Consider the following 24,594-nt stretch of genomic DNA (forward strand, 5'->3'; position numbering starts at 1 on the left):
TTCTTTTCTTTGTAATTGTAATGTGTTAGATTATATGTGTTCCCTAAATAAGAAGTCCATCCATGGATTTATTAGTAGTACTATTTTTTACAAGATGGAAGGACTGCTGGTTAGAGTTAGAATAACTTCAGTGGGACCCTACAGGAAAGGAACTGAAGCATTGGTATAATTTGGAACAAAATATTCAGCATACCATGTTAAACTTCTGCTTTCTCAATATATTTATTCAGAAGTTGAAGCAGTTGATCTGCTTTAATTAAAATAATACATGAATCTCACGAGTATTAAATAAGAAACAGATTATTGAGATTGATTTAACACATTGACCACTAAACCTAGATTAAGACTAAAGGTCAATACCTCTAGGAAAGATGGTTACAGAAAAACACACATAGTAGACCTATATCTAAAGAATCTGTCTGAGGGATGCCTGCATTCTGTACCAGAAGCAAACTTGTGAAGTTACTAATCAGGCGGAGTAGCTATCTTCTGTGCCTATTGCTAGACAATCAGCATACCAGCAATTAGGTGTCATCTCCCAGTCTTTGCTCGTTTCATTCCCGTATTACTAAACGGAGACATGCTAGGGCTCATTCGGGGACTCATACTTGGGCTTTCTTCCCTTAGTGTACCATTTAGCATGGCCAATTCTCTTAGTTGTTGCTTCTTATAAACATCCACAGATTCATCCTGATACAGGAACAGCGAGGGAGAAAAGAGTCAAAAGGGCTAGAAAAAAACTGAAGGCATTCAAATAGCAGCTATATCGCCTCTCATACCACAGGCTTTAAGAGGTTCTCTAGGATCGCCACAGCATGATCGATGCGGGAGTCAATGATGTCTTCCGGAAATTCAGCCTCCACCAGGAGATGTAGTGGTTCTTTGAGGTGCTCGTAGCCAGGTTTATCTTTCAATTTCTCTTCCTACACAAGGGGAAAAGAACATGCAAAAAAGCAATTACACACTAATTTGTAATTTAGACAACAAAATGATTCAGGACATCAAAACGATTATTTTTTGTTTTTTAAATGAGAATAATGTATGCTACGTTGTTTGGTTATACAAGAAAAAAACCACAATGGGAACTTTTCACAGACATTTGGAGAAAATATCTTTCAGAACTTATTCATATTCAATGGTATCGATAAACATAGTTTATAGCATAGAATAGCATGATATCCGGCTCCCACAATTTCTGCAGCCTACTGATAGAAAAGAAGCAATACTTTCTTGGTTGTGCTTAAATGCTACAGAAAGTACAGGTAGTACAGATACAACATGAAACAGACATCTCAACATAGCAAACGGGCATGTCACCTGGAAGAGTAATAAAATACAATAACACGTTTACAGCAAATTGAGCAGATATAAGTACCTTCACTTATTGGATAGAAAATAAAAGGGAAAGATGCAGCCAAGCTTTCAAAAGCTCACATTAGAAGTACAAATTAACAAACAATAAATCCTTTGCAATGTGTCTTTCAGGAGGTGCTGTTATATATCATTATCGTATCAAAATATTTAAAACGTGAAGTGTCTTTCCATAACAGGATTCACAGCTATCGAACCTAAAAGAAGCGCTGTGCACAGTAGGCTTGCAGAGAACGTCTAGGCACACTAAAAATTGCATCCAGAAATTATTTCATTCCTCACTGTAAGAAAGACTACCAAAATGTATTTACAACTGAAAAGAAGACCACAGATATCATGTGTTAGGCTTTCATTTCAATCAGACATGGAGGTCACTTGAATATTATAGATTCAAGCCATGTCTGCTATAGCAACATGAGAATGCCATATCTGAAGTCAATTTCATTTACCAGGCGGTCAAATACATAGACAACCCCCTAAAGTTGGCATTACTTTTCATTTTGAGACCTCTACTGACCCTCGTACCTGTTAGACACCCCAACAGAATTTTAGATTTTTTTTGTATAACACTCCGGCTCAACATATGCGTACCTCGACTTATCCGGATGCTTAGTACCTTCTAAGAACACAAGTACTATGTAACTCTATCCACCAACACTAGGACAGATGGGCAGAAATCACCTAATAATTGTGCCTCCGCTGGAATTTGGACCCTAGTCTCCCATCATTGACCACCAAGCTACACCTATGGGTGCAAAAATTTTAGATTTATGTTCCTGCTTGCTTTTCTCTGCAGCTTAGCAATCACTCCCTCCGTCCCATAATAAGTGTCACCTTAGCCAAAAACACGCATATTAAAGTGTAAAGTTTACCAAATTATCCTTATGTAAAAAAAATTATTTTTTCTTCTTGATGATTACAGCATTCACAACTAGTTTATCTTTTGACATTGAAAATCCAACCATCATCATTTGTCATTTTCTGTCCAAGGGCAAAGATGGAAAAAACTAGTCAATATATGCATTGGTATCCTAAGGTGACACTTATTATGGGACAAAAAAATTTGGCTAAGGTAACACTTATTATGGGACGGAGGGAGTAGCTCGTAGGAATAATTGGCAGAATTTGATTGGTCATGATTGACCACCTCTTTTGATATACACAAAGAAAAGAGATGACTATGGTATTTGATATTTGCACATTTCAGGCAGCAAACTTCACACTCGTAGAGTTGAATGATTTTAAGAATGAAAGACTGAACAATAAAGTCTACCCCACAAAGGCAGAGGTGAGGTGTACATCCTACCCTCCCCAAACCCCACCTGTGGGATCACACTGGGTATGTTGTCGTTGTAAAGACTGAACAATACACATGACGTGATTTCTTAGGACCAAGTAAGCAAATCACCATTCCACCATTCCACGTATAATGATTTAAGGGAAAAGGGTCAAAAATACCCTTCTACTATGTGAAAGGATCATTTATGCCCTCCGTTATACTTTTGGTCCACTATTACCCCCGACATTACAGAATTGGTGCAAAAATAACCCTTCTCCGTTAAGGCCCTCCAACATGGCAAACAACAGTCCACGTGGGTCTGACATTTGGCCGAGGTGGACGCCATGTGGCATGCTACCTCACTGTAGAAGGGTATTAGTTTGGAAAGATAGACGCAAACATCCATCAGACAATGGCTCTACGAAAGACACCGATGAATGTGGCATCAGTGGAAACCCTTGCCGTAAGTTTGGAGTTAAAATACAACATCCACAACAACTAATTTACACCAACAAATCGATATGTTTATACTGATTTTTGCTTGGATAACAGTGGTGCCTAGGCCAGCTTATGTGCATCTCAATTGAACCTTTAGCTACCTGCTACCTCCACCTGCACAACTACCCGGTAACTCTGTCCACCAAGACTTAAAATTAATTTTTTTTATACTTTCTTTAGCTCTCAATTATAAATATTAAGCATTATCTTAACAAATCATTTGGGAGCCTTCCTTTTCAGACAAAACCAAAGGATGTGTGTGTGAGAGAGATAGAGAACACTTCTCTTATAGAGGCATACTATGCCCTCAGGAAGCAAGTCATAAATCTTAAAGTTTATCCAAGCTTACTCTTTTAACAATTATTGGGTGAGAAGAATAAAAGGGGCCAATACCTTGATAGAGTCCTTCACTGAGCCTTGTCCTCTGATGTAGACTCTACATTCTGTAATGGCTTCAACTCTCTTTAGGGAATTCCCACGTGGTCCCAAAATTCTACCAACAAAATTATACTGCACGGTTTTAACTTGGTCAATATCTGTTTCACAATTTAGGAAGAAAAAGAGCAACATTAAACACCACCCTAATAAGGTTTCCACATACATTTGGGAAATTCTCCACAGGAACATCCAGTCTTATGACTCTCTTCACAACAGGAGTGGTTGCATTTCCCGGCACAACATGCCAATCCAGAGGGGAAGGTTGAAATGGAGCTATTTTCTGAAGAAGTCTATTTTCCTGTAGTAAGTAAATAACATCAAGTGTAAATCCTCCAACAATGTCCAGGGGCAGTTATTCAAATTACTTTAAGCTGTGAAAATGGCTTCAACAACTATTATCACAAGTTACTTACAGTATCTGTAATGCGGAGTAGGAGTAACAGTTCCTACAATACCTGACTAAGACTAACACTAAGGGAAGTGATAACCTTTTCTTTCTTCCCATTCATGTCTAACTAGGTTCTGTTTTGCGCTTTGACAAGGAAGGAACATGTGGGAGGGCAAATGGGGGCTACAGTATTTCCTGAGCTTAAGAAACTGAATCCTCCTGAAGTGCATCCAAATATAGAAGCATTTTATCTAGCTAAGTAACTGTCAATTGTCATAAGGAGTAACAGGATAGTGATACAAACCAAAGGTAATTCTTGTAAGTAAGCGACAAACTACATTTTTCACCCAGACATTTCTCAAGCTACAAATACACAAAATCATAATTCACATAGAATCTTGAGGAAATTAGCTCTTGTGATTCATGACATAAACTTGCACAAAGATTCAAGTATGTAGGATTTTCCACATTTAATATTAACACCCCTCACGTACAGTAGAAAGAGACCGAGAAACATCACTTATAATGCTTGAATAGTGTGCTATAGGCCTGGTTTCCAAGGAAGCAAATGAGGTAAATTCACTTCCAATTGATTTCTAAATTTAAAGGTATGCTAAAAAATAGAGCAACGAACTAGTTAAGTTCTACAAAATGCATAGTTAGAGAATTAAAAAAAATCATGTTACTGAAATCAACATGCTATGCTAATAACTCTAGCTCATACTCTTTAGGTGATAGGATCAAGTCTGGAAGAGTATGACCACATTAAGAACAATAGTCATGACATAATTACGTACCGAAGTATGACCCATAAAAGCCATACATAAAGGATAGAAGCTTACCTCAGTTTGCATTGCACTCCACGCCCCCATATTTATCTGACCTCCATTCATCGGTTGACTCATTGACCTATGTGGACTCTCTTGTCCCATCCTTTCTTGATCCACGAACTGATTTGACAACAATGCTGTTGCTCGCATGATTTCTGCAGCAGTAAGAAATCCAAGACCTTATTCAGTCACTTTTTTTTTTTGAGTAAATGACCTTATTCAGTCACTTAATTGTATGCTTCCGTCAATTTACCTTTCACAAGATTTCAGCTAAGGCCTTCAGTGGTGAATCCACCAAGCGACCCATAAGACACCATTTTAGCTTCATTTTAAGCAAATTCACCTTCATCCGTTTTGAACACATGGTAATGTTACCCATATTTGAAGTTTGAAAAATTATCATGCAAATTAGAGAACCCAAATGAATTTTCTTCCCTAGAACTACTGTCCCGAGCCCTTGCCTCATCCACTATTAACGGGCGAGCTAGAAAGCAAAACATTAAACTATAGGGTCAAACTCGACATCAAGCTTTGTATTGATGCAAAAGAAAATGAAAAAAAAAAGTCCATTATTCCAGGACTATATAATAATGCCAAAGACAAGTGGAAGAAAGTGGAAATCAGACATTTGTAGATTTGAATTTTTACAGTTATTTATGTCGCATCCAGAAAAGCTACTTAGAGACTTCTATTTGGTAACTTAGCATTTGGCAACTAATTTTTTTCCTATTGCACTTAATGATCCTTAAGTTAGTTAGATAATAGTGTTAGCATCTTAATTTAGAATCCTCCTGGTCTCAGAAGTCAAGCAATAGAAGTTGCCTCATTTCCCCGTATTAAAACCTCCAAACAATAGGAAATAAGAAAAGTAACAAAAATTTACGGATTCTTTGAACTCAATAGATTTGTAGACTCCATTTTCTTTGGTGAAGCTTTTCCAGCTATTTTGTGCATAATAAGCGTCCCTAGAGATTATAAAGGACTCCTAGAACATTATTCTTTATTTTTATCGCAATCTTCTATTTCTCTTTGTAACGCATTATTTATAGCACCAAAAATCATCAACTCTTTGTTTTGTTTCCATACCAATCAAACCAACCAAATTAATACAAATCAGTCCTTCGCTTCTTTTTTTCTCCTTTAGATAAGTAAATCAGCCTTAGCCTATAATGATTCTACTGCATGATCATAGGCTTACAAACCTCCAACTTGCAATTTATCATTTCCATTTTATTATAAAAGCTCATATGATACTTCAAACTTCCCATTGATGACTGATTTCTGCTACAATACGGTCAGAATAATTGGACATCCAATAAAGCATAATGTGTGACGAGATTAGATTACGGACATCCAGCAAAAGGGAAGCTCAAATGATTTGTCCTTATCTCACCAAGAAATTTCATGTATCGGCACCCGCACCACAAAACAAATCCGTGGGTCAATCTTAGATTTACTGATATTTAAAATTTCAAAAGAAAACTCAATTCTTTCTGAGTAGTTGCATAATAAAGTCAGATCAAGACGATAAAAGTTCCTAAACTTAACAAAATAACATCTGCCATTAATGATTCTACCATTAAAGTCAGCAATTCAGGCATATCAAGAAAACTTTACTAGGCATATATTGTTTTGTAATTATTGATTGTTGACAACAAAAAAGGAAAAAAAAACCATTCCAGAAACAACAAATGTTACCATCTTAGTCATCAAATTATTCAACTCCAAAGCACTTCAGTTACATGTTCTTTACATTTGGCAGGCCAGAAAGCACGAGAGAGTGCAGTCAATGCCATAATATTATTAAACCTTAATATACTTTGTTTGCAGATCCTTCACCATGTGGAGGTGTTAAGCACGTGCGTACAAAGGAACATCAAATATGATGTGTAGGAACCTAACATGCAATTACTGGAAGTTAAATTTATATCTAAGTGAGACTGAAGAAAGGTGTAGCGGAGACCTTTACTTTTACTTTTTTTGGGTTATATATTTTTCTTCTTCATGCTGGATTGGTGGAGAAGTGGGGGAACATAAAAAAGAAATATTAACTCTTAAGACCCTCTAGTCACTTGGAATCTTGTATCACAACACATCGAATTTTCCAAGAGTGTTCTGACTAAGAGAGCAAGCCTTGGTGCAATGGTAGAGTTGTTGGGATAAAACATTTAAAAATCTTCAACAGGAGAAAGAAACTTCTGCTCCAACTTAAAGACGCCCAGAACTAATGTAAAAAGTTCTTGTGGTTACAAGTTACTACCTTGGTTTAGAAGTCTACTGCATACAGGTAGTATCTGCATGAATGGCCCCAATTTTTGCCTCTCCCCCAATAAATCTGCTAAATATCTGCCATTTCACAAGCAGCCAAGTCACATGTTAATAGGGAGAGATGTATCTAGAGCTAACACAGAAAGCAATAGTTATAGGATACACAATATGTTAACTATGTATAAAAACTGACCGCTTGAAATAGAAAACCCATTGTAAATACTAATCAGGTAGCAGAGATGGACTTAATCCGAGAAATTTTCCTTCATAATCGAGTATCTGAATAATCTATAATCAAATAAAGACTAGCTAGGAATACCACTATCAGGGAAAGTGGCACAGTAATATGTTTTGATCCATCTGGTTAAGGCCTGATGCATGTTGAAGGTAGTAGATGCAGGCACAACCACTGATTAGATGGAGAAAAATTATAGTTATATACTTACATTAAGTTTCAACAATTATTAAAACAGTTGTGGGTGTAATGGCACCCTGGACCCACTGGCTTAAAATCTTGGATCTTGCAAAGACTTGTACCACAAAAAGGTGATCCTAAGTATCACCACATGTAACAACAAGAAGAAGCTAATATTCTACAACCATAGAGATTATTTTATTCAGGTTTTGTAGACTCTAAGATGCCTATAGAGGCAGTTAACCACTGATGAACAGAAAAGACAGCCAAAAAAACTAACAATCCCAAAAACAAGAATGCACAAAAAAAAAAAAAAAACACAATACCAAACAAAACAGATCCAGACCCAACAATCCAAAGAAGCAGTAAATTACAAAAACAGATTAAAAACAAGAATATAGTAACAGAAACAAAGTCAAGATTTGACCTTTCACGATCTGTAAGAGAAGAAGACCTCTGAAGAGGACCATGAGCATGGATTCCAGTAGGAGAGTACTGGAAGTAACTCCCAGGGGGTATTCTATTCTCCATATTCATCTATAACCAATAATCAAGAACCAATCTTTTTAGTCAAAGAAACAATCTTTAATCAAGAAACAAACATGTCTATGATATACAAAAAAAAAAAAAAAAAGTCTTACTGTAAACAGCTGTTTAAAGGGGAAGGTGGGGAAGAGAGAGTGAAGTCTGCTTCCCCCCTTACTGGACCTTAAAGTTGTTGATGTGTGGGGGGAAGAAAAGGAGTCCTCAGTGGGAAAACTCCCTATTAATACTAATGGCTGCTACTCAAAATATAAAGTAGTCTAGACCTTTTTGCACCATCACATATATTTCCTTTTTAAATTTAAATAATATTTTTCTTAAAAATTACAAAATCTTAAGATAGTAACAAATGAATGTTGACCCACAACATAAAATGACACGTAGAAACAAAACTATCTAGTAGTTTGTTGTGAGGGTTTGAATCCCACGTTCTCCCCCATTTTCCTTTTCCTATTCCCTATGTAATTAAAAAAAAAAATCCTTCCATTTTTTAATAGTAACACCTAAATTTTAGGAACTAATTAGAATCAACACACATGACATATAAATATTTAGTGTCACCTCTAATGATTTTGCTTATGATTGGTTTTTTTTTAATGATTTTGTATGAATGCTAAAATTGAGGTTCATGTATATGTAGAAGTGATGAATGTAACCTCTTGGTGTACAAGATTGGCATTGTGTCCATTTTTTAACTTCAATCTTGTCTTTATAATAAAATAGTAATATATAGAACCATCTTTCATAGGGCCTAAATTCTAGTCTAAAGGGAAAAAAAAGAATACTAACATGTAAAAGATAATAATATCTAAGAGTATTGTTTTTCTTTGCCCTTTTCTCTCATTTAGCATTTTCCTTGTTTTCCTTTTGTGGATCCTAAGTTGTCTTATTGTTATGTGTCATATGCAGGGATTGCATGATTAAAGAAAGGAGAGGAATCAATAAATGCATTTGTTCCCACCTTAATCTCTTTATGTCATTTCTTCACTTAAGATGATATTCCTTTGCCTTTGGAATAAATGATAAATATCGTTTTTTAGTTTTCTAATTGGTTTAATTTGTTTGTGTTTACATGCTTAGAGCCTATTTGGATGGGCTTAACAAAAACGAACATATATGTTCGTTTTAAAACAAAACCAAAAAAAAAAAAAAAAAATTGAGCAAAAAAAAAAAAAAAAAAAATTGGATTGTTTTCAACTTATAAGCTGCTTTAGATAAGCTAAGCCAAACGGACCCAGTTATTTTTTTGGGCTTATTTTAAGCACAAAATGGCTTTAAGCTGTTTTCAGCAACTTATAAGCCAATCCAAACAGGCTCTTACTTTGATGGGACATTTGTTTTAAATTTTACACGATTTAAATCAATAAGTCTTCACTAAAACTCACCCTATTTGCTTAATATTAAATTGGCTTCTCTATTTAGCCTCTGTAGAACACATGAACACTTTATTTATGCTTCATTAGGTTATGTATGAAATGACAACTTAAAATAAATATTGAATCTAATGACAAAATTCTTATGGTGGAATTGATCGTATAATAAAAATAAAAATAAAAACTAGAAGGTAATTTTGTATGATTTTTTTTTTTTTATAGAGTGACTAATCTATTTATTTTTTAAAATAATATTTACATGATGGACCTCGATAGTAACTAATTTTCGTTATTATGGATAAAAAAAAATTAATAACTGTCCACAAATTAATGGGATGCACTTTTCTTTAATAACTGCTGCCCAAAATCAAATTAATTATTAATAATACTACTCTGCTTCCAAGATGTAGCACATACTGCTAATAAATTTATTATAATTTTCTTCTTCTTGTAAGTTAAATAATATTTTGGATAAAAATAATGCACAATCGAAGTGTCTAATTACTCATACGTAACAGGTAAAGTTTATATACTCCAAAAGAAAGAATAAAGATTCATCTGCAACTCAATTTGTATGTTTTAAATCTGTCTCTATATAAATAGAGAGAGAGAGAGAGAGAGAAAATAGATACTATTATTTATGTAAATTGAGTCGTGTATCCATGTATACGTACTTAATTATTATTAACACCCAAAATGATTTTGTATTGTTACTAGAAGTAGGAGATCCGAATGAGTTGTGTGGAATTTTTTCTAATGAAGTTCATGATGCTTTATTTAGAGTTGCAGTGTATTAAAACTTCATTGTTTTATGCAATTTTTGATGATTCTCTAACACAAAACTCAAACTACACCTAGTGTATTTGAGCACTCATCAACAACAACGAAAACATATTCAGTATAGTCCCACAAGTGAGGTATGGAGAGGGTAGGGTGTACACAAACTTTACCCCTACCTTAAGAGGTAGATAGATTGTTGCATTCTAGCACTCATCATGATATTCATTTATGTGATTATTACATTTACACTTCATGGTATTATGCATAGAACAATATATTCAAAGAAAAGAAAAATTTACATATAGAATGATAACGTATATTGGTCTTGACCCTATCACTAATTAATACGTATTCATAAACCTTGTGTTGTAAAAAAGTTAGCTCATATTGATGGACTGTGTTTAGTACTTCTTCACTTATTTTATTTTTGTTTGAGTTCATATGTTTTTGTTTAGTTTATTCCAGATTGAGACGACTTTTTGAATTTATATCAAATTTCTCCTATTAACGAGTATGACAAGTTGTTTACTTTTACTTATTTTGATTCCTCCCCAATATTTTTGTTTTCTTAGCTCCAAACTATCAATTGTCAACCAACAACCAAAGGCGAATCAACATGGTTATCAACTTATCATTGGGTGGTCGAACACCTAAATCCAACTTAAATCTAACTTACATCGGTAATTGTATGTCCAGATATATCTTTGCGTCTAGAGTTCATTTTTTTTTTTTTATTAATCTTTTCACGGTTAATTTTTATTTTATTTTCATATTTTCCCGTTTGTGTCGTGAAGCCGGGAAACGTGATGTGTTGTATTCATTTTTCCTTTTCCTTTTTCACGAACACAAGAAGTGGGGTTGGGGGTGGGGTGGGGTTGGAGGGGAGATGGGGTAGGGGTGAGTGGGATGGGGGACATGCTGAGAGCAATGCCCGCTCCCTTTATTTGACAATAGGGATATTTAGAGATTGGTACATGAATGAATGAAAGGAATTCAAGAGTTGATTATTGTCTCTGAATGTCTCGAGTTATATATTACTATCATAATATGTCACCTACATGTGTATCACACTCACCCACCTAGCCTATCCCCAACCCATCACCTAACTGAAACTCTGCGAGTGAACGCGAAGAAACAATCCATATTAGACGAAAAGAACTCCGAGTAAACAAAGCAAAATGGAGTAGGGTGACAGCGAAGATAAGGTGAGTTTGAGGGTGGGGATATAATCAAATGCTGAATGACACTTGTTTTCCTACGTTCATCAGTAAAGTTATTTTCCTCAATTTTAAAGAAATTATTTTCCTAAATAAAATACTTTCTAAATTTTTTAACTATAAAAATTATCATATATTTTTCCGAACAAACATTAGAGTTCAGATTCTGAAACGACGGAGAGAGAAAGCGTTTAAGGAGAGTTCCCCTTGTGACAACACGGCGTCGAGTATTCCTACCTCTCTATAAATACACAAGTCCTTCACAAAATCCACTTTCGTCACTCTGTTAATAATATATAAAACTCTTTCTCTCATGCATGTACATTCAATAATGGAATTGAAAAAATTAGGGCTTACGAATTTCGTCAATCGATGTTATTGAAGGAAGACGTGAATTCTGATTTCTGTTTTTTTTTTTTTTTTTTTTTGTTGGATCAAAAGAAAAAGTATTGGGCAATGAAGGGAGTGTTAGATCGATCAAAGGTAGTGGTGCGGCACTTACCACCGACAATTTCAGAGTCAATGGTTGTTGAACAAATTGATTCTCGATTCAGTGGTCGCTACAACTGGTTCTCTTTTGTTCCTGCCAAGTCCAGGTTAGGGTTTTTAATTTTTAAGGTTATTTTTATGTGTATGTGTAGATGTTTTTCTTTTAAATTTGGTTCTTGGCTGCAGTAAATGTATTTTTGTTATGGGTATGTAACAATTTTTACAGTGTTGGGACTGGTTAAGATTGTATGGTAGTGATGATGGAACCGCGAAAAAGGAAAAAAAGAAAGAAAATAAAACAAATCAAAGATTTTATTAGGGGTGTGTTCACTTAGGATTTTGATAGGTTGTGAAATTCCGAAAGTTTATTTTAAGATTTTTTTTTTTTGGGTAGGTAAAATTTGGGTAATGTTGAAAAATTACAGCACCAAAGAAGGTGCTACTGTACAAAGGTTTATGTAAACCAAGAATTCATGTTATGTAAGCATGTTTTACAAATATTCCTTTATATCCTATGTGTTTATTTAGGATTGAGGTTGTTAGTAGTGTCACTGGTTGATTGGTTATTTTGTTGTTCAGTTTGGGGTTTGGCTGTCCTGTGGATATTTGGAGAGACAGATGAGGTTTTGGTAGAAATGGATAGGCAAATACTGGATATTCTGTTAAAAGGCAGTCGTGTTTCTGGAGTTGAATACCCCCTTAAAGAGAAGAAAACAGTACTGCATTAAATATCCCATCCCCTTTTGTTTGCATGAAAAGAACATCGTTGTCGGTGTAGTTTGTCTGTATCGTACTATTGTTCTTTCCTAGCTTGTTTTCTTTGGTTAGAGACTGGGGTCTTCTGGATTGATTTACCAGTACCTATGATTTTGTCGTCGTTCTCCCTTCTTTAATGTTCCTCGTTATTTGGGGATCTCTAACTTTTTGCAAATGTAGTACAAATGAATTTAGTAATTTGGCCGGATAAGGTGATAGACTTTATTGCCTTGACTTGTATAGGTATTTTAGTTAGAGATAATGACCTGTGTGGTGCATATTGAAGAAAATTGTGAACTAGATTGCCACCTGTATTAGAGGGATTTTCAGCGACACCTCTGAATCCAATTTAAAGCATTGTCGTTTATCCAGTCTGTTCTTTCCTTATTTTGTTCTCTTCGGATCCGTGTAGATTCGGGTTTTCTGGCAATTAATTCATCAAATTTATCGCCTTATCTAGAAAACTAACCGAATTTACGTTTTTGTCCTAGCTCTCATTTGCCGCAGTTCTTGCTAGTTGGAGATTTTTTGTTGGATGGTATATCTTTTCCAAATTTTATAGGGAATTGAATGGTTTTGCAGAATAGGGGAATCATCTGTACTGCCTTGACTTGTTAGACTTTAGTTACAAATACTAACTGGCGTGGTGAACCAGATTGCCACCATAAGAGGGGTTCTCACTTTTTGAAAGCAGATTTAAAGTGTCTTATTTGTGATTTTATTCTTGCCATCTCACTTTCTTCTGAATGTTATGCTTTTCTCAAATATGCTTAAAAAAAGAGGGGGTTGGATGTCTTATCAACAAAGGGTGATGGATGATCTCACCTTTATTGTTTTGATTACAAATAAAAACTGATGAGGTGCTGTTCTGAAGAGAATGCTGAACTAGATTATACTGCCACTTGTTCAGCAGGGTTGCCTACAACTGCTTTTGGTTACCCGTTTACAATCTAGCATAAGTTATTAATACATGAGTAACTAAACCCTGCATAACTGAACTCTGTATAACTAATCCCTGCGTAATCCCTACATTACTAATACCTACACAACTCTAACCAGCAACCAAGCAACCAAACCACCCCTGAGTACATACATTTTTTTTTTTTAATTACCGATAGTACGTATATTATTTATATAGCTGCTTATCCTAGTTTGCCACCCACTGAAGTTTCAGTTGGATCAATGCTCTTCAGCTCTTGATGGATTTTATTTTGTTAGTTTTTATGTCCGTTTTTCTTTATTATATTTATCTGTTGGTAGGATTATTTAGCTATGTCGCAATTTTTGTAAGATAATTGTGCCAGCATGTTCTGTACCAACTTGAACTTAATATGCTTTAGGTTGTCACAAGTGGATTTCTTTTTTCAAGGACAGTGTCTCTTATAGTTTCCCTTACCTCAAATTTCTCCTGCAGCCAGAAGCATCAAACCTATTCAAGAGCCTATATTGACTTTAAGAGGCCAGAAGATGTTATCGAGTTCGCAGAGTTCTTTGATGGACACGTTTTTGTAAATGAGAAAGGTAAAGAAAATTTGGCCTAAGTCGAGTATTTTTCCCTCCCAGATGATATTGAAATTGGTTTTTTTCTTAAATTCACTCCGACATTTTGCTACAGGACTAAAGTTGCTTTTAGCCTGTTAATAGTAGCAAGAAAATTTTGAGCCCTTGCTTTCTCTGGGTCCTGATGGTTCTCAGTTTAGCAATTATATTATCTTTTATTGGCCAATATATTTCTTACCCTAGTGTATGTCTATACTAGGCACTCAGTTCAAAACTATTGTCGAGTATGCTCCTTCACAGCGTGTTCCAAAACAGTGGTCCAAGAAGGATGGCCGCGAAGGAACCATCTTGAAAGGTACTAAATCAATGTGCTGATTGCATCTGACCTAAGCTATCTCCTCTAGTCCGCAGTCATGGTTAAGTTTATTGATGCCCTTGTAGATCCTGACTATCTGGAGTTCCTTGAATTTATCTCAAAGCCTATTGAGAATCTTCCGAGTGCAGAAATACAGTTGGAAAGAAAGGAAGCTGAACGAGCTGGTTAGTTTGAATATTTACAGAATGCATATGCTGTCCTTCTGCATCTAACTGAGATTTAATCTATTAAGTGAGAGATGTAGGATAGCAAAATATGAAGGTGGGGTGCATGTTCTCTGAATTTAAGTTTCACTTATTTTTTGGTTTTTAGGTTCTGCAAAGGATGCTCCTATAGTTACTCCTTTGATGGATTATATACGTCAGAAAAGAGCTGCCAAGAGTGGAGCTCGGGTAGGAGATTTCCTGTTAACTTGTTTGATTTTCATTTGCGGTCTCTTTCTCCCTCTCTTCCTCTTTTCTTACCTCTCTCTCTCTCTCCCCCCTCCACCCCCCCCCTCCTCGGTACATTCACCTTCCCCCAAGCGTGCCTGGGTGGGAGTATGCTGGCACAGGTTACACCTTCTATAGTTTTTCAATCGTTATTTGGTAAACTGATGGTTTTCCCTTAGTGAGGAAGAGGTAAGAGAAAATGAATGTGTATTTGACCACGTGAGGAACAGACAATACATTTCATCATTCTGCGACGAATTATCGTAATGTACCTCCAATTTCATTCTATATTTTGGCTTCAGTCATGAGATCATGCTCCAAGAGAGTCCCAAGAATCTTGCAATTAAATATCCTATGCTGCCTGAGAGTTAATTACTTTCTTGGAGAAAAGCATGAATATGTTTCTGTGATCTCCTTTGAATTTCTTTGGTAAGCTAAGAACATCAGTAGTATATTCTCACAAGTGGAGGCTATGTTTGCGTCACAAGCAATTTACCATCCATTCACACCATTGGCAGTGGAGCGCTCTAAAAAACTTATGCTGAAGCCGGAGTATGAACCCATTCTTTTAACCTATTACTATTATTATTATTATTATTATTTTTTTTTTTAAAAAAAAAAAAAAGGGGTCACACACGGCATAAGTTTTGAGCATAAATAATGCAAGGATGGTATATGAGCAAGTTGCTGTAGCAGAGGAAATATTCACTTGTGGGACCCTTGACATGCTTCAAATAGTTATTTTGAAAATTAGGATAAGGTCCCATTCTTTCTAAAGTTGCTGGTTCAGTCTTCCATTTTGTACTCTTTAGTGACATTAATAGATCTAAGCAAATCAAAAGTGTGATGTTGAAGAGTTTATTATATGCTACCTAGATATGCATAAAGTGTAATACGTTAAATTAGGATGGAAGTATAAAAATAACTGGAAGTACAGCAACGTGTAACAAAATTCACTCTAGATTAATTTGCTGTAACAATAGATGGTAAGAGCTCCAGGATATCTGTGAGCAGACTGAATCTGTTGGCGATGAGTTTTCCATCAACCATCTTTTACATTTTCTACACTTCTCCGGGTGATAGTATATACTCAATTTTGTCTTTGCCAAAAGTGATGCTTCCTCCAAGTTTAAAGGACTAATACTAAAGATTTATCCCTGGTCCTTGACAGAAATCTGTACCTAATGGGAGACCAACCAGAAGAACGAGTGGCACATCCTCAGGAAGTCCTAGCTCAAGTGCATCTAAACGAAGCTCTGAAAAGAGAAGGGTGTCCACTACCATGGTAAGGGTGTCATGTTCCAATCCAACGTTTTGGCAATTGTTACTTCTAGTATTAGATCTATCTATCTATTTCATGCAAATATTCTCTGTGTTTGATCTTTTCTTGGTTGCAACATCTGTGATCTATGTGCTTGTGAAAATAATAACATACCTTAATTGCCAAAAAAATTATAATAACAACATACCTGATTTGACTTCTGTATCGGTTTTCCACTGTTGGTTCTCCTCCCTTCTGATAATTGATTGGAGATATTTTTTTCGTTGAATTATTTTTGGTATGATACTAATGTTTATTTATGCATGTTTGTTTTTATATTTTTCAACTATGATGTAGACAGTAATTTTTACTTGGGGGATATTTCTTTTGATGGATATGTGGTTAGTGGCACTTTCTTTACTAGTCGCTTATGGAACTGTCTGATCATACAGTATGTTCTTCGAGATAGTTCTAAGGCTGGGATTGGCAAAGACAAATCTCATATTATAGCTCCAAAACGTGATGATCAGCAGCGCACTGAGAAGTCTGGTACCTCTGCTCCTGGATCTGGGGCTAATGCAGTTGAAGAGGAAACTGGTATGCCTACACTTTAGTTGTCAGTTGTAATCACATGTTTGCATGTTTGTTTCTCTATAATCATCCGATGAAGATCCGCAAGGGTGGCTCAGTTGGTTGAGCATGGGGCTTCCATAATGGAGGTCTCAGGTTCGAAAAATCCTTGCCTACGAAAACAAGGGATTTGCCTTCTGTGTCGAGCTCCTTGCACGGGGCTTGCCTAGTGCGGGTTATCTCTCCTGTGTGGTTTGCGGGCTATTGCACAGGAGCGGGGTTTACCTTGTGCGCACCCAAAGGGTAGCGGCTGCGGGTTCCCTTGTCATCAAAAAAATAATCATCCGATGAAGGGTGGGCCTTGGAGCAACAGAGAAGCGCTTGCGTTTCTACTGGTGACCAGGGTTCGAATTTCGGAGCCAAACTTTCTAATGGGAGGTAAGGCTTTCTACATTCGCCTTCACCGAACCTTCATGGAGAGCCTTCTGGCACTGGAGTCTGCACATGTTCTTTTTTTAAGCAAGGAACAATCATAAGCACAGTTGACAACTTGACATGATTTTGGATTTTTTTGACAATGACAAGTGGAAATATGTTATTTGTACCGCTAAAGCATGAGCGCTGGATGTACTGGTACAAGAGGATCTTAATCCCCCTAACCAGGAAACTAAAAGAATCATCATAGCATCTTTGAAATAACAATAACATATCATCGAAAAAGACAACAGCTCTAAACATGTGGTTTCGAGCTACGGTAAGCCCTTTCAACTTCAAAATATCTACAGTTCGGTTAGTTCCTTTCTTTCAATACATAATTACATACTTCATAGTGTGACAGTGTTTCAAATACTTCGGATACTCATGGATTTGCTTCCACTCCAGCTTTGTATAGTTAATCTCAAAATCTTTGGTATCACTTGATGAACGTCAAAAAGATTCAGAAACATACTCCAAATCTTAGATGCTATAGGGCGAAGCAAAAGGAGGAGATTGTGGTTTGTCATCTCTTTTCACAATACAACACCTGCCTAATGTCATTCCACTTTTAATCAAATTATATTGGCTATAGGGCGATGCAAAAGGAAAAGATTGGGATTTGTCATCTCCTTTCACAATACAACACCTGCCTAATCATTCCGCTTTGATCAAGTTATGTTGGCTTAATTTTACGTTATCTAAAAGAATCCAAGTTATATTGAGTTAACAAACTTCATACTAGGCAATCCAGTCACACATGCAACTTCACTTAGGCCTCTGGTTTTCCATAACATTTACCAGGGCCTGTTAACAGTTTCAAACAGCAAAGTTAGTACTTTCATGACACTTGGGATTTTGATGTGCTAATGTGTGGATACCATGGCTTTTACCAGTAAGCGATACTTGTTCCTTTTTCTTTTTGTTCTTTCCTTCTCTTTCTTTTTGTGCTTTTACCAGTAAGCGATACTTGTTCCTTTTTCTTTTTGTTCTTTCCTTCTCTTTCTTTTTTGTGGTTTTTTGGGGAGGAAGGAGTATCCAAATGATCTAGATGCAAGTCATTGAGTCATATAACCTTGCTTGTAACAAAAACTCTATGGAATGCCCTTTGGCCAGAGCAATCTCTAATCACAGGGAAAGAGTTTGTCATTTTGCCATGTGACATGTATTACAGAATTTAGACCGGAAGTAAAGAAGCTTCTTTGCTGGTTTATGCTTTGATAAATAACAGAGAATATGAACTCCTGTCCAAGGCAAAGAACCAATATTTGCATAAAACTGTAAAGAACATTTGAAATCCATACCTCAGTTCTTTCACCCTAAGATATAGCATGGATTCTTGATATCCTATGCTAGTAAGTCTATTTGTTTAACCGACAGTTGGGAAACATACCCTTACCTGCCAATTCCTGGGACATTCCTTCTTTCTCATTAACAAGTCACAAGACACTACTTTTACATATGTTTTGCCAGTTGCCACCTTTTGGGCCTATGATAAAGTCACTATCCGCGATTCCATCATTAGATGGTAACAAGGTGAGACAACAAAGTAAAATTAGAGGCAGTGTCAAAGTGGGGGTGAAGTCTGGGACTATGGCCTCAAAGTCATCATCGGCCAGAAAGAAAGTGGGTCGGCGGCAGTCAGATAGCAGAGCCTTAAAGTGGGAGAGCTCAAAAATCACCATCTGAACTTCCGCAAAGGGTTGCTGTCTGCTCTTCTGACCCGCAATCCGTGAATGTCTCAAAGTTGGATTTAACAATTGGTATCTTGAGTTTGTTTGTTATGAGAAATGAACTGACGTACAACATGGCACAAGAGGAAAGGGGTCACTGAAGGTAGTCGGATTCCAGTGGTCTGAAGGTATAATATCGTTGAGCAATATGGAAATGCTAAGGGTCTGAAAATGGGGTTTTTTTTTGTGTGTGTGTGTGGGGGGGGGGGTTCCCCAACCGTTTTTCTTTTTAATCAAAAGTGGCTTTTGTCTAATGACACGTATCATTTTCCCATCTGTTCATTTGACATGTTGTCGGTGATTGTATTTCACGCGTGCAATTTAACGGATTGAGGGGTTTCTGAGACACTTTTGCCAAGAAGAGGTGTCTATCTGGTCATTTACAAAGCTAATATGTCTATTTGATAATTGCCATCAGCTTTATGTGGCTATCTATCAACTTTATGTGGCTATTTACGTCCTTGCCTTTATTTCATTAATAATGGATTAAACTCCTATTTACAAGCAATATACCAAAAAGTAGAGAAGCTACAAGTCTACAACATAATATTCTAAGAATGGCATTAGAACGTCATGGGTGCAGTCAAAAGAAATAGGAATGAGAGGCCATTTCCTTCAAGCTGCTTGTATCGAGTGATGACTTGAAACCTGAAATGATCCTCCCTGATAAGGATTTGCTTTCTTGTTATGTTATATTGTTTAGTGTTATTAAGCTTATGAACTGTAACAGTCTCTTACATTTTTAATTTATGATATTGACCGATCAGCATATGTGGTCTGAAAATTGTCTATCTAAGGGATGTCTTGCTTTTGATTAAATTGACTTGCCAAAATGCAATGCATGATGTGTTCCGTTGGGGTCTGTGTGATATCTTGTCCTTGAGCCCTCTCAATGCCCTCTTATGCCATTTTGAACTATGATACTAAATCAATCTGTCACTGAAGATAGTCTATCTAGGTGGGTTGTAGCTTTTGATTGCATTGAATCACCTCACCGAGCATAAAACACGATCTTATTATTGTGCCCTTACGTGCAAGGGTGTATATATTTGGATTGTTGACCTCCTTTCCTTCCCATTCTTAACATCTATTTTTTTTTATGTTGTTTAAAATATCTAAGATCCTTTGAATTTGTTCCAGGTGGAGCTGCTGAAGTTGGGAAGAAGAGAATCCTCCTCTTGAAGGGAAAGGAAAAAGATTTTCCTAATGTAAGTTTTACCTTCTACAGACAGTAATTTTTTTAGTAACAAGCTCGTATGTTTGGTTATAGCCCCTTCTTTGGGTTTTCTTCTTTTTTCTTTTTTTAATTTTTTAATTTTTTTTTTTTTTATACTGAAAATGTAATTAGCTCCTGTGTGCCTTGGGTTGGGGAAACTCCATGTACTTTCATGAGTTTCATTAACTCTGGAAGTGAGAGACATATATGTGTTAGAGCATGTTTATGTTAAGATCATTGTTGCTAATCTCTTTCAATTAACTAGGCCAGATCACCCCTCATATACTTGACCCCCAAACTTCCTGACAGAGATGTTATTAGGATCAGTGGAAACATTTCTGTGCATATAAGTTGGTCCATCAAACCTTTGTATGGGATCTAATCTGAGATCTAAGCCACTGTAAGGCTGTTTTTGGTAAATAAAAATTATTGATATTCGATGTTGTTTGACACAATTGTGTAATATTTTAATGCTGTAATACACGTGACTGAATAATCGTGTTCACCTTGACAAAGAGAAGGTGGCCTTGAAGTAGTTTGAGCTTAGTTTATGTTAACGTGGATCCCTCGCTAAAAGATAGCTTCTACCTCTTAATCCGTGGTTGTCTAGGGTTCCACCTCCCCCTTCGTGCCCCCCAGTTTATGTCTTGCTACTTTGTGCTAATATTAATATTGAGTGGTCACTACTAAAGGTCAAAAGTTCTGTTTCATCTGTTTTCTGATGTGGAGGGAATCCCTTGTTGTGTAGATAGTTAGCTTATTTCATTTGGCGTTTAACAAATATTTGTACCCACCACTTAAAATATATTTAACACCAACTTGGTGTTATTAATAGGATTGATTTGGTTCGTCCCGAAAAATGTCTCCTGGGAGATCATATTCAGTTTATATTTCTTCAACTTCAAGCTTACCAGTCTTTTCTTTCACGCATAGGTGTCTAGTGGTTCATTGATTCAGGAGAATGTGGCACCTATTATTAAGAATACAATAACTTCATCTGCTCCAAAACAGAGCCAGCGCCGTGAGGCAAGTGGAAGGATCATTAGAAGTATTCTTCTCAAGGATGCTCGTCAGAATCAGGTTCCATCTGCATCCCAACAAGAAAAACACAGCCAGGATAAGGACAAAAAGCCTCCTAGGCCACCAAGTGTGCAGTTGTTCCAGAGAGAAACTAATGAAGATAAGGTTCTTGGAACTGATTTGCATGTTGTCCACACTGAGAAGCAGGAAAAACGCACTAGGATCAGGGATAGGCCTGATCGTGGTGTTTGGACTCCTCTTCGTCGTTCTGATAGTTTACATGCTAGTGATGAATCTTTATCTTCATCTGCCTCTCAATCTTCCGAAGTGCCGGACTTTGTTGAAGGTTCGTTCACTAGTACAATCATGTCTAGCCTTTTTGACCTTTTGCCAGATGCTAGATCTTCTAATTTTTTTGGTTGAAAGGGGACTTTTCTGCTTTTTATTTTCTTGCCTTCCGCTTCTATCGGGATAGAAAAGAGAATATATTCGTCTTTGTCTTACATCTCTTATTAAAATTGACATGTTTTCATGTTTGGTAAGGATTAGAGTTTATTAAGTTTTCTTTTCCCTGATTTTTTCTTTTGGGGGAAAACCTTTCTATTTTTTTTCTTTCTTTAGGAAGTCAAGCTGAAACCAAAACTGATCTGGCAAGTGCTCGTGGCGGGGAGTTCAGACCCATGGGAAGTGGGCGTAATTCTCATTCTTCTTTTGACAATGGTTAGTTTTGTTTATCGTTCATGAAATTTTGCGATTCTTTGCTATATGTGAAGTGTTATGCTCAATGTTCTTTTCCCTCTTTTCATCACTGGGACTTGTTTGATTATTTTTGCATTATTTGATGGTTCTAGGTAATTATAAACATGGGGGTCGTCGTGGTATGAGGGACGATGGAACTTCAGTAGGGGAAGGGAAACCCTTGAGACGGGGAGGTCCTTCTAGCTATGGTACCCATGAGGTATGCCTTTTGTATTACAATGTTTCATATTTAGTGTATACAGATGTGTTTTCCTTTTGTGTATTTACTAATTTGCTCACATGGACTATAAATTTTAATGCAGAAACAAGTGTGGGTCCAAAAGTCAAGTTCTGGCACTTAGTTTTGTCATTAACGGTAAGCTTTAAAGTTGGCTGTTCATTTCTGTCTCCGAGCACTTCTGGTTTTCATTTTCCTGATATTGCACGAAAATGCTTGATAAATGAAAATACGTATCCAAGAGAATGCTTAACAGATGAATAAATGATTGGCATCAATGACTGGCACTAGGATATACTTTATTATCAACTTATTTTGGTTTTGCCTAAAAGTGTGAAGGTGGTAAAAGCCTGGCCTATTTCTTTTGGGCGAGTGCAAGTTAATTGATTCAAAACACTGAACTCTAGGTGATTACTGCCTTAATTTTTCTTATTTTTTTAAAAGTTTTTGGCAGTATCATATTTGTGCTGGGTTTAGTATTCCTAATTGTGTTTTAATCTATCTTAATGACACCCCAAAGAGGGTAAGAAGCAGAGGAAGAAAACCAATGAACTGGCTTTAAAATGAACCTGGATATTTTTAAAACATCCATGTGAAAGTTTTAATCAAGAAATCAACTTATGAAACTCTTCTTTTGGTGGAGTCTTCAACTATGCTATCTGGTTTTTCCTGCAGCGAGATGCTTGGTTTTTACCATATTAGGTGCGCATGTCTAGTGGATGGAGCTCTCTCTTTGCTAGAAACATCATGTATGAGCAAGTTGCTGGAGGATTTGAAGGCCTTAATGGAATTTTTGACTCGCTGGAGGGATATAAAAAACTGGTATATACTGCTAAAGTAGCCTTGAACTTACTACATCGAAGATGGCTGGAGTAGGAGCAAGAAGAAAGAAAGTTGTCTTTGACGTATACACCACAATTTTCAGCTGGTGTACCTTATGGGGTCTTTTCATCAGAGCTGTGGGTATCCTTGCTCCTGTGATCGGCTGATTATTAAATAATATAGTTCTGTAGATGGAAGGTTTCCGTTGTTGAACTGTAAATACAAATGTGAAATTGTTTGAAGTGCGTCCATTAATCCCATACATATGCTGATAGCTCTGTGTTAGTTCTAGTCTCGACTGATTGGAGATTGTCAAAGAAGGAAAGCTTTGGAGTATGCTGCCATCTCTGTGAAGGCTTGTTATAGTCGTCTAAGCAGGTGGTAATGCCAAAGCATCGAACAAGGTGGATTCAAATTAATAGTCACTTTGTTTTTGTGTCTGGATGGGAGTGGGGTTGGGAGGTTGCTAGTGTAAGGTGTGTTGCTGAAATGAAAGAGCATTTTGATCTAAACTGTCAAAAAAACGATAGTTTAACTGTGTGTATACGGTTGCAGTGTTTCACATATGTAGAAATATTTTGGGTGTTCTTTCCTCTTTTCTGTTTCCCCTCCTGGCAAATGAGCACCCCTAATTCTGTGTTGAGAATCAAAGTTCAAGCGGAAACTGGATTCTAATTTGAAGCAAATGCCATTTTGGTTTCCCGATAAAGTCGATTTAATGGCAAAGGTCGTTATTTTACACTCGAGAATTTGTTCTCAAAATTTTTGGAACTTGCTGTACACAGTGAAGACACAAAAAATCAAGAAAGATGTACTTGATACGTTAAATGAAATCTGGAACCATAAGTGGGTCGGTGCCACCTTCGAATGACCTGAGCTACAGTGATTTTGGAGTTAAGCTGAATTACCATGTTTGTACTATTTGCAAGAGGAGAGAAACGGACAGATAACTGTTATCTCTAAAACAGTGGCTGCCATATTAACTTATACGAAGAAGCAGCATTTATACTAACTTGTTTTGACTTGCAAATTACAAATTACGCAGTGGCCTATCTGTTTGCTACAAGTTATGTTGCTTTATTCTGCAAATGATTAGCTAGAACGGTAAGTCAGGTCTGCTCTTTCAGTAGCTCCTGTATATAGTGAAATTCCCTGAATTGCATACAATTGATTGAGAATAGTTGAATGATCGTTTCCTATGTTATGTTGTGTCCTCAGAACTTGAAGAAGATGATTGAGGCCCATGCGATTTGATATGCTAATACTATCACTCTTTTTCCTTTGCTTTTCTATGATTGTTGAAAAGCTTTTTGTTTGGCCGCATGCACCTTTGGACCACTGCTAGTCTTTCACATAAATCATAATGCATATAAGTTGGGCACCTTTCTTGTGATTTGAAAACTTTCAATGCAGGGGGATGGTTAAATGGAGAACCTTTTGATAGGAGAGATTTAACTCAGCCTACGTGGCGCGAATCCAAATTAGTTGGAGCATATCAACCTTTCGATATCGAAGAAATACTTCACTAGCATTATCAATCCTAGGACCTTCATTTAGATGGACCGGTCTA

General features: G+C 36.5%; 2 protein-coding genes across 2 annotated transcripts; one reads left to right on the forward strand and one right to left on the reverse strand.

The window, feature by feature from the left end:
- Window positions 1-183: 183 nt before the first annotated feature.
- On the reverse strand, window positions 184-8,285 carry LOC132064529 (KH domain-containing protein At1g09660/At1g09670). The gene is made up of 8 exons (XM_059457533.1): window positions 8,129-8,285; window positions 7,915-8,024; window positions 7,065-7,150; window positions 4,817-4,959; window positions 3,750-3,884; window positions 3,542-3,658; window positions 780-923; window positions 184-690 (listed from the first exon to the last, which is right to left on the reverse strand). Exons 2-8 carry the CDS (start codon window positions 8,022-8,024, stop codon window positions 532-534), a joined length of 894 nt encoding a protein of 297 aa, XP_059313516.1. The 5' UTR covers window positions 8,129-8,285; the 3' UTR covers window positions 184-531.
- A 3,337-nt stretch (window positions 8,286-11,622) lies between these two features.
- LOC132064531 (regulator of nonsense transcripts UPF3) lies at window positions 11,623-23,618 on the forward strand. The gene is made up of 13 exons (XM_059457535.1): window positions 11,623-11,996; window positions 14,060-14,166; window positions 14,405-14,500; window positions 14,587-14,685; window positions 14,834-14,913; window positions 16,124-16,237; window positions 16,666-16,810; window positions 20,131-20,198; window positions 21,140-21,572; window positions 21,848-21,946; window positions 22,078-22,184; window positions 22,288-22,340; window positions 22,878-23,618. Exons 1-12 carry the CDS (start codon window positions 11,773-11,775, stop codon window positions 22,324-22,326), a joined length of 1,611 nt encoding a protein of 536 aa, XP_059313518.1. The 5' UTR covers window positions 11,623-11,772; the 3' UTR covers window positions 22,327-22,340; window positions 22,878-23,618.
- The last annotated feature ends 976 nt before the right edge of the window (window positions 23,619-24,594 follow it).

Source organism: Lycium ferocissimum, chromosome 7 (assembly GCF_029784015.1).
Source record: "Lycium ferocissimum isolate CSIRO_LF1 chromosome 7, AGI_CSIRO_Lferr_CH_V1, whole genome shotgun sequence".
NCBI classification, from domain to species: domain Eukaryota; kingdom Viridiplantae; phylum Streptophyta; class Magnoliopsida; order Solanales; family Solanaceae; genus Lycium; species Lycium ferocissimum.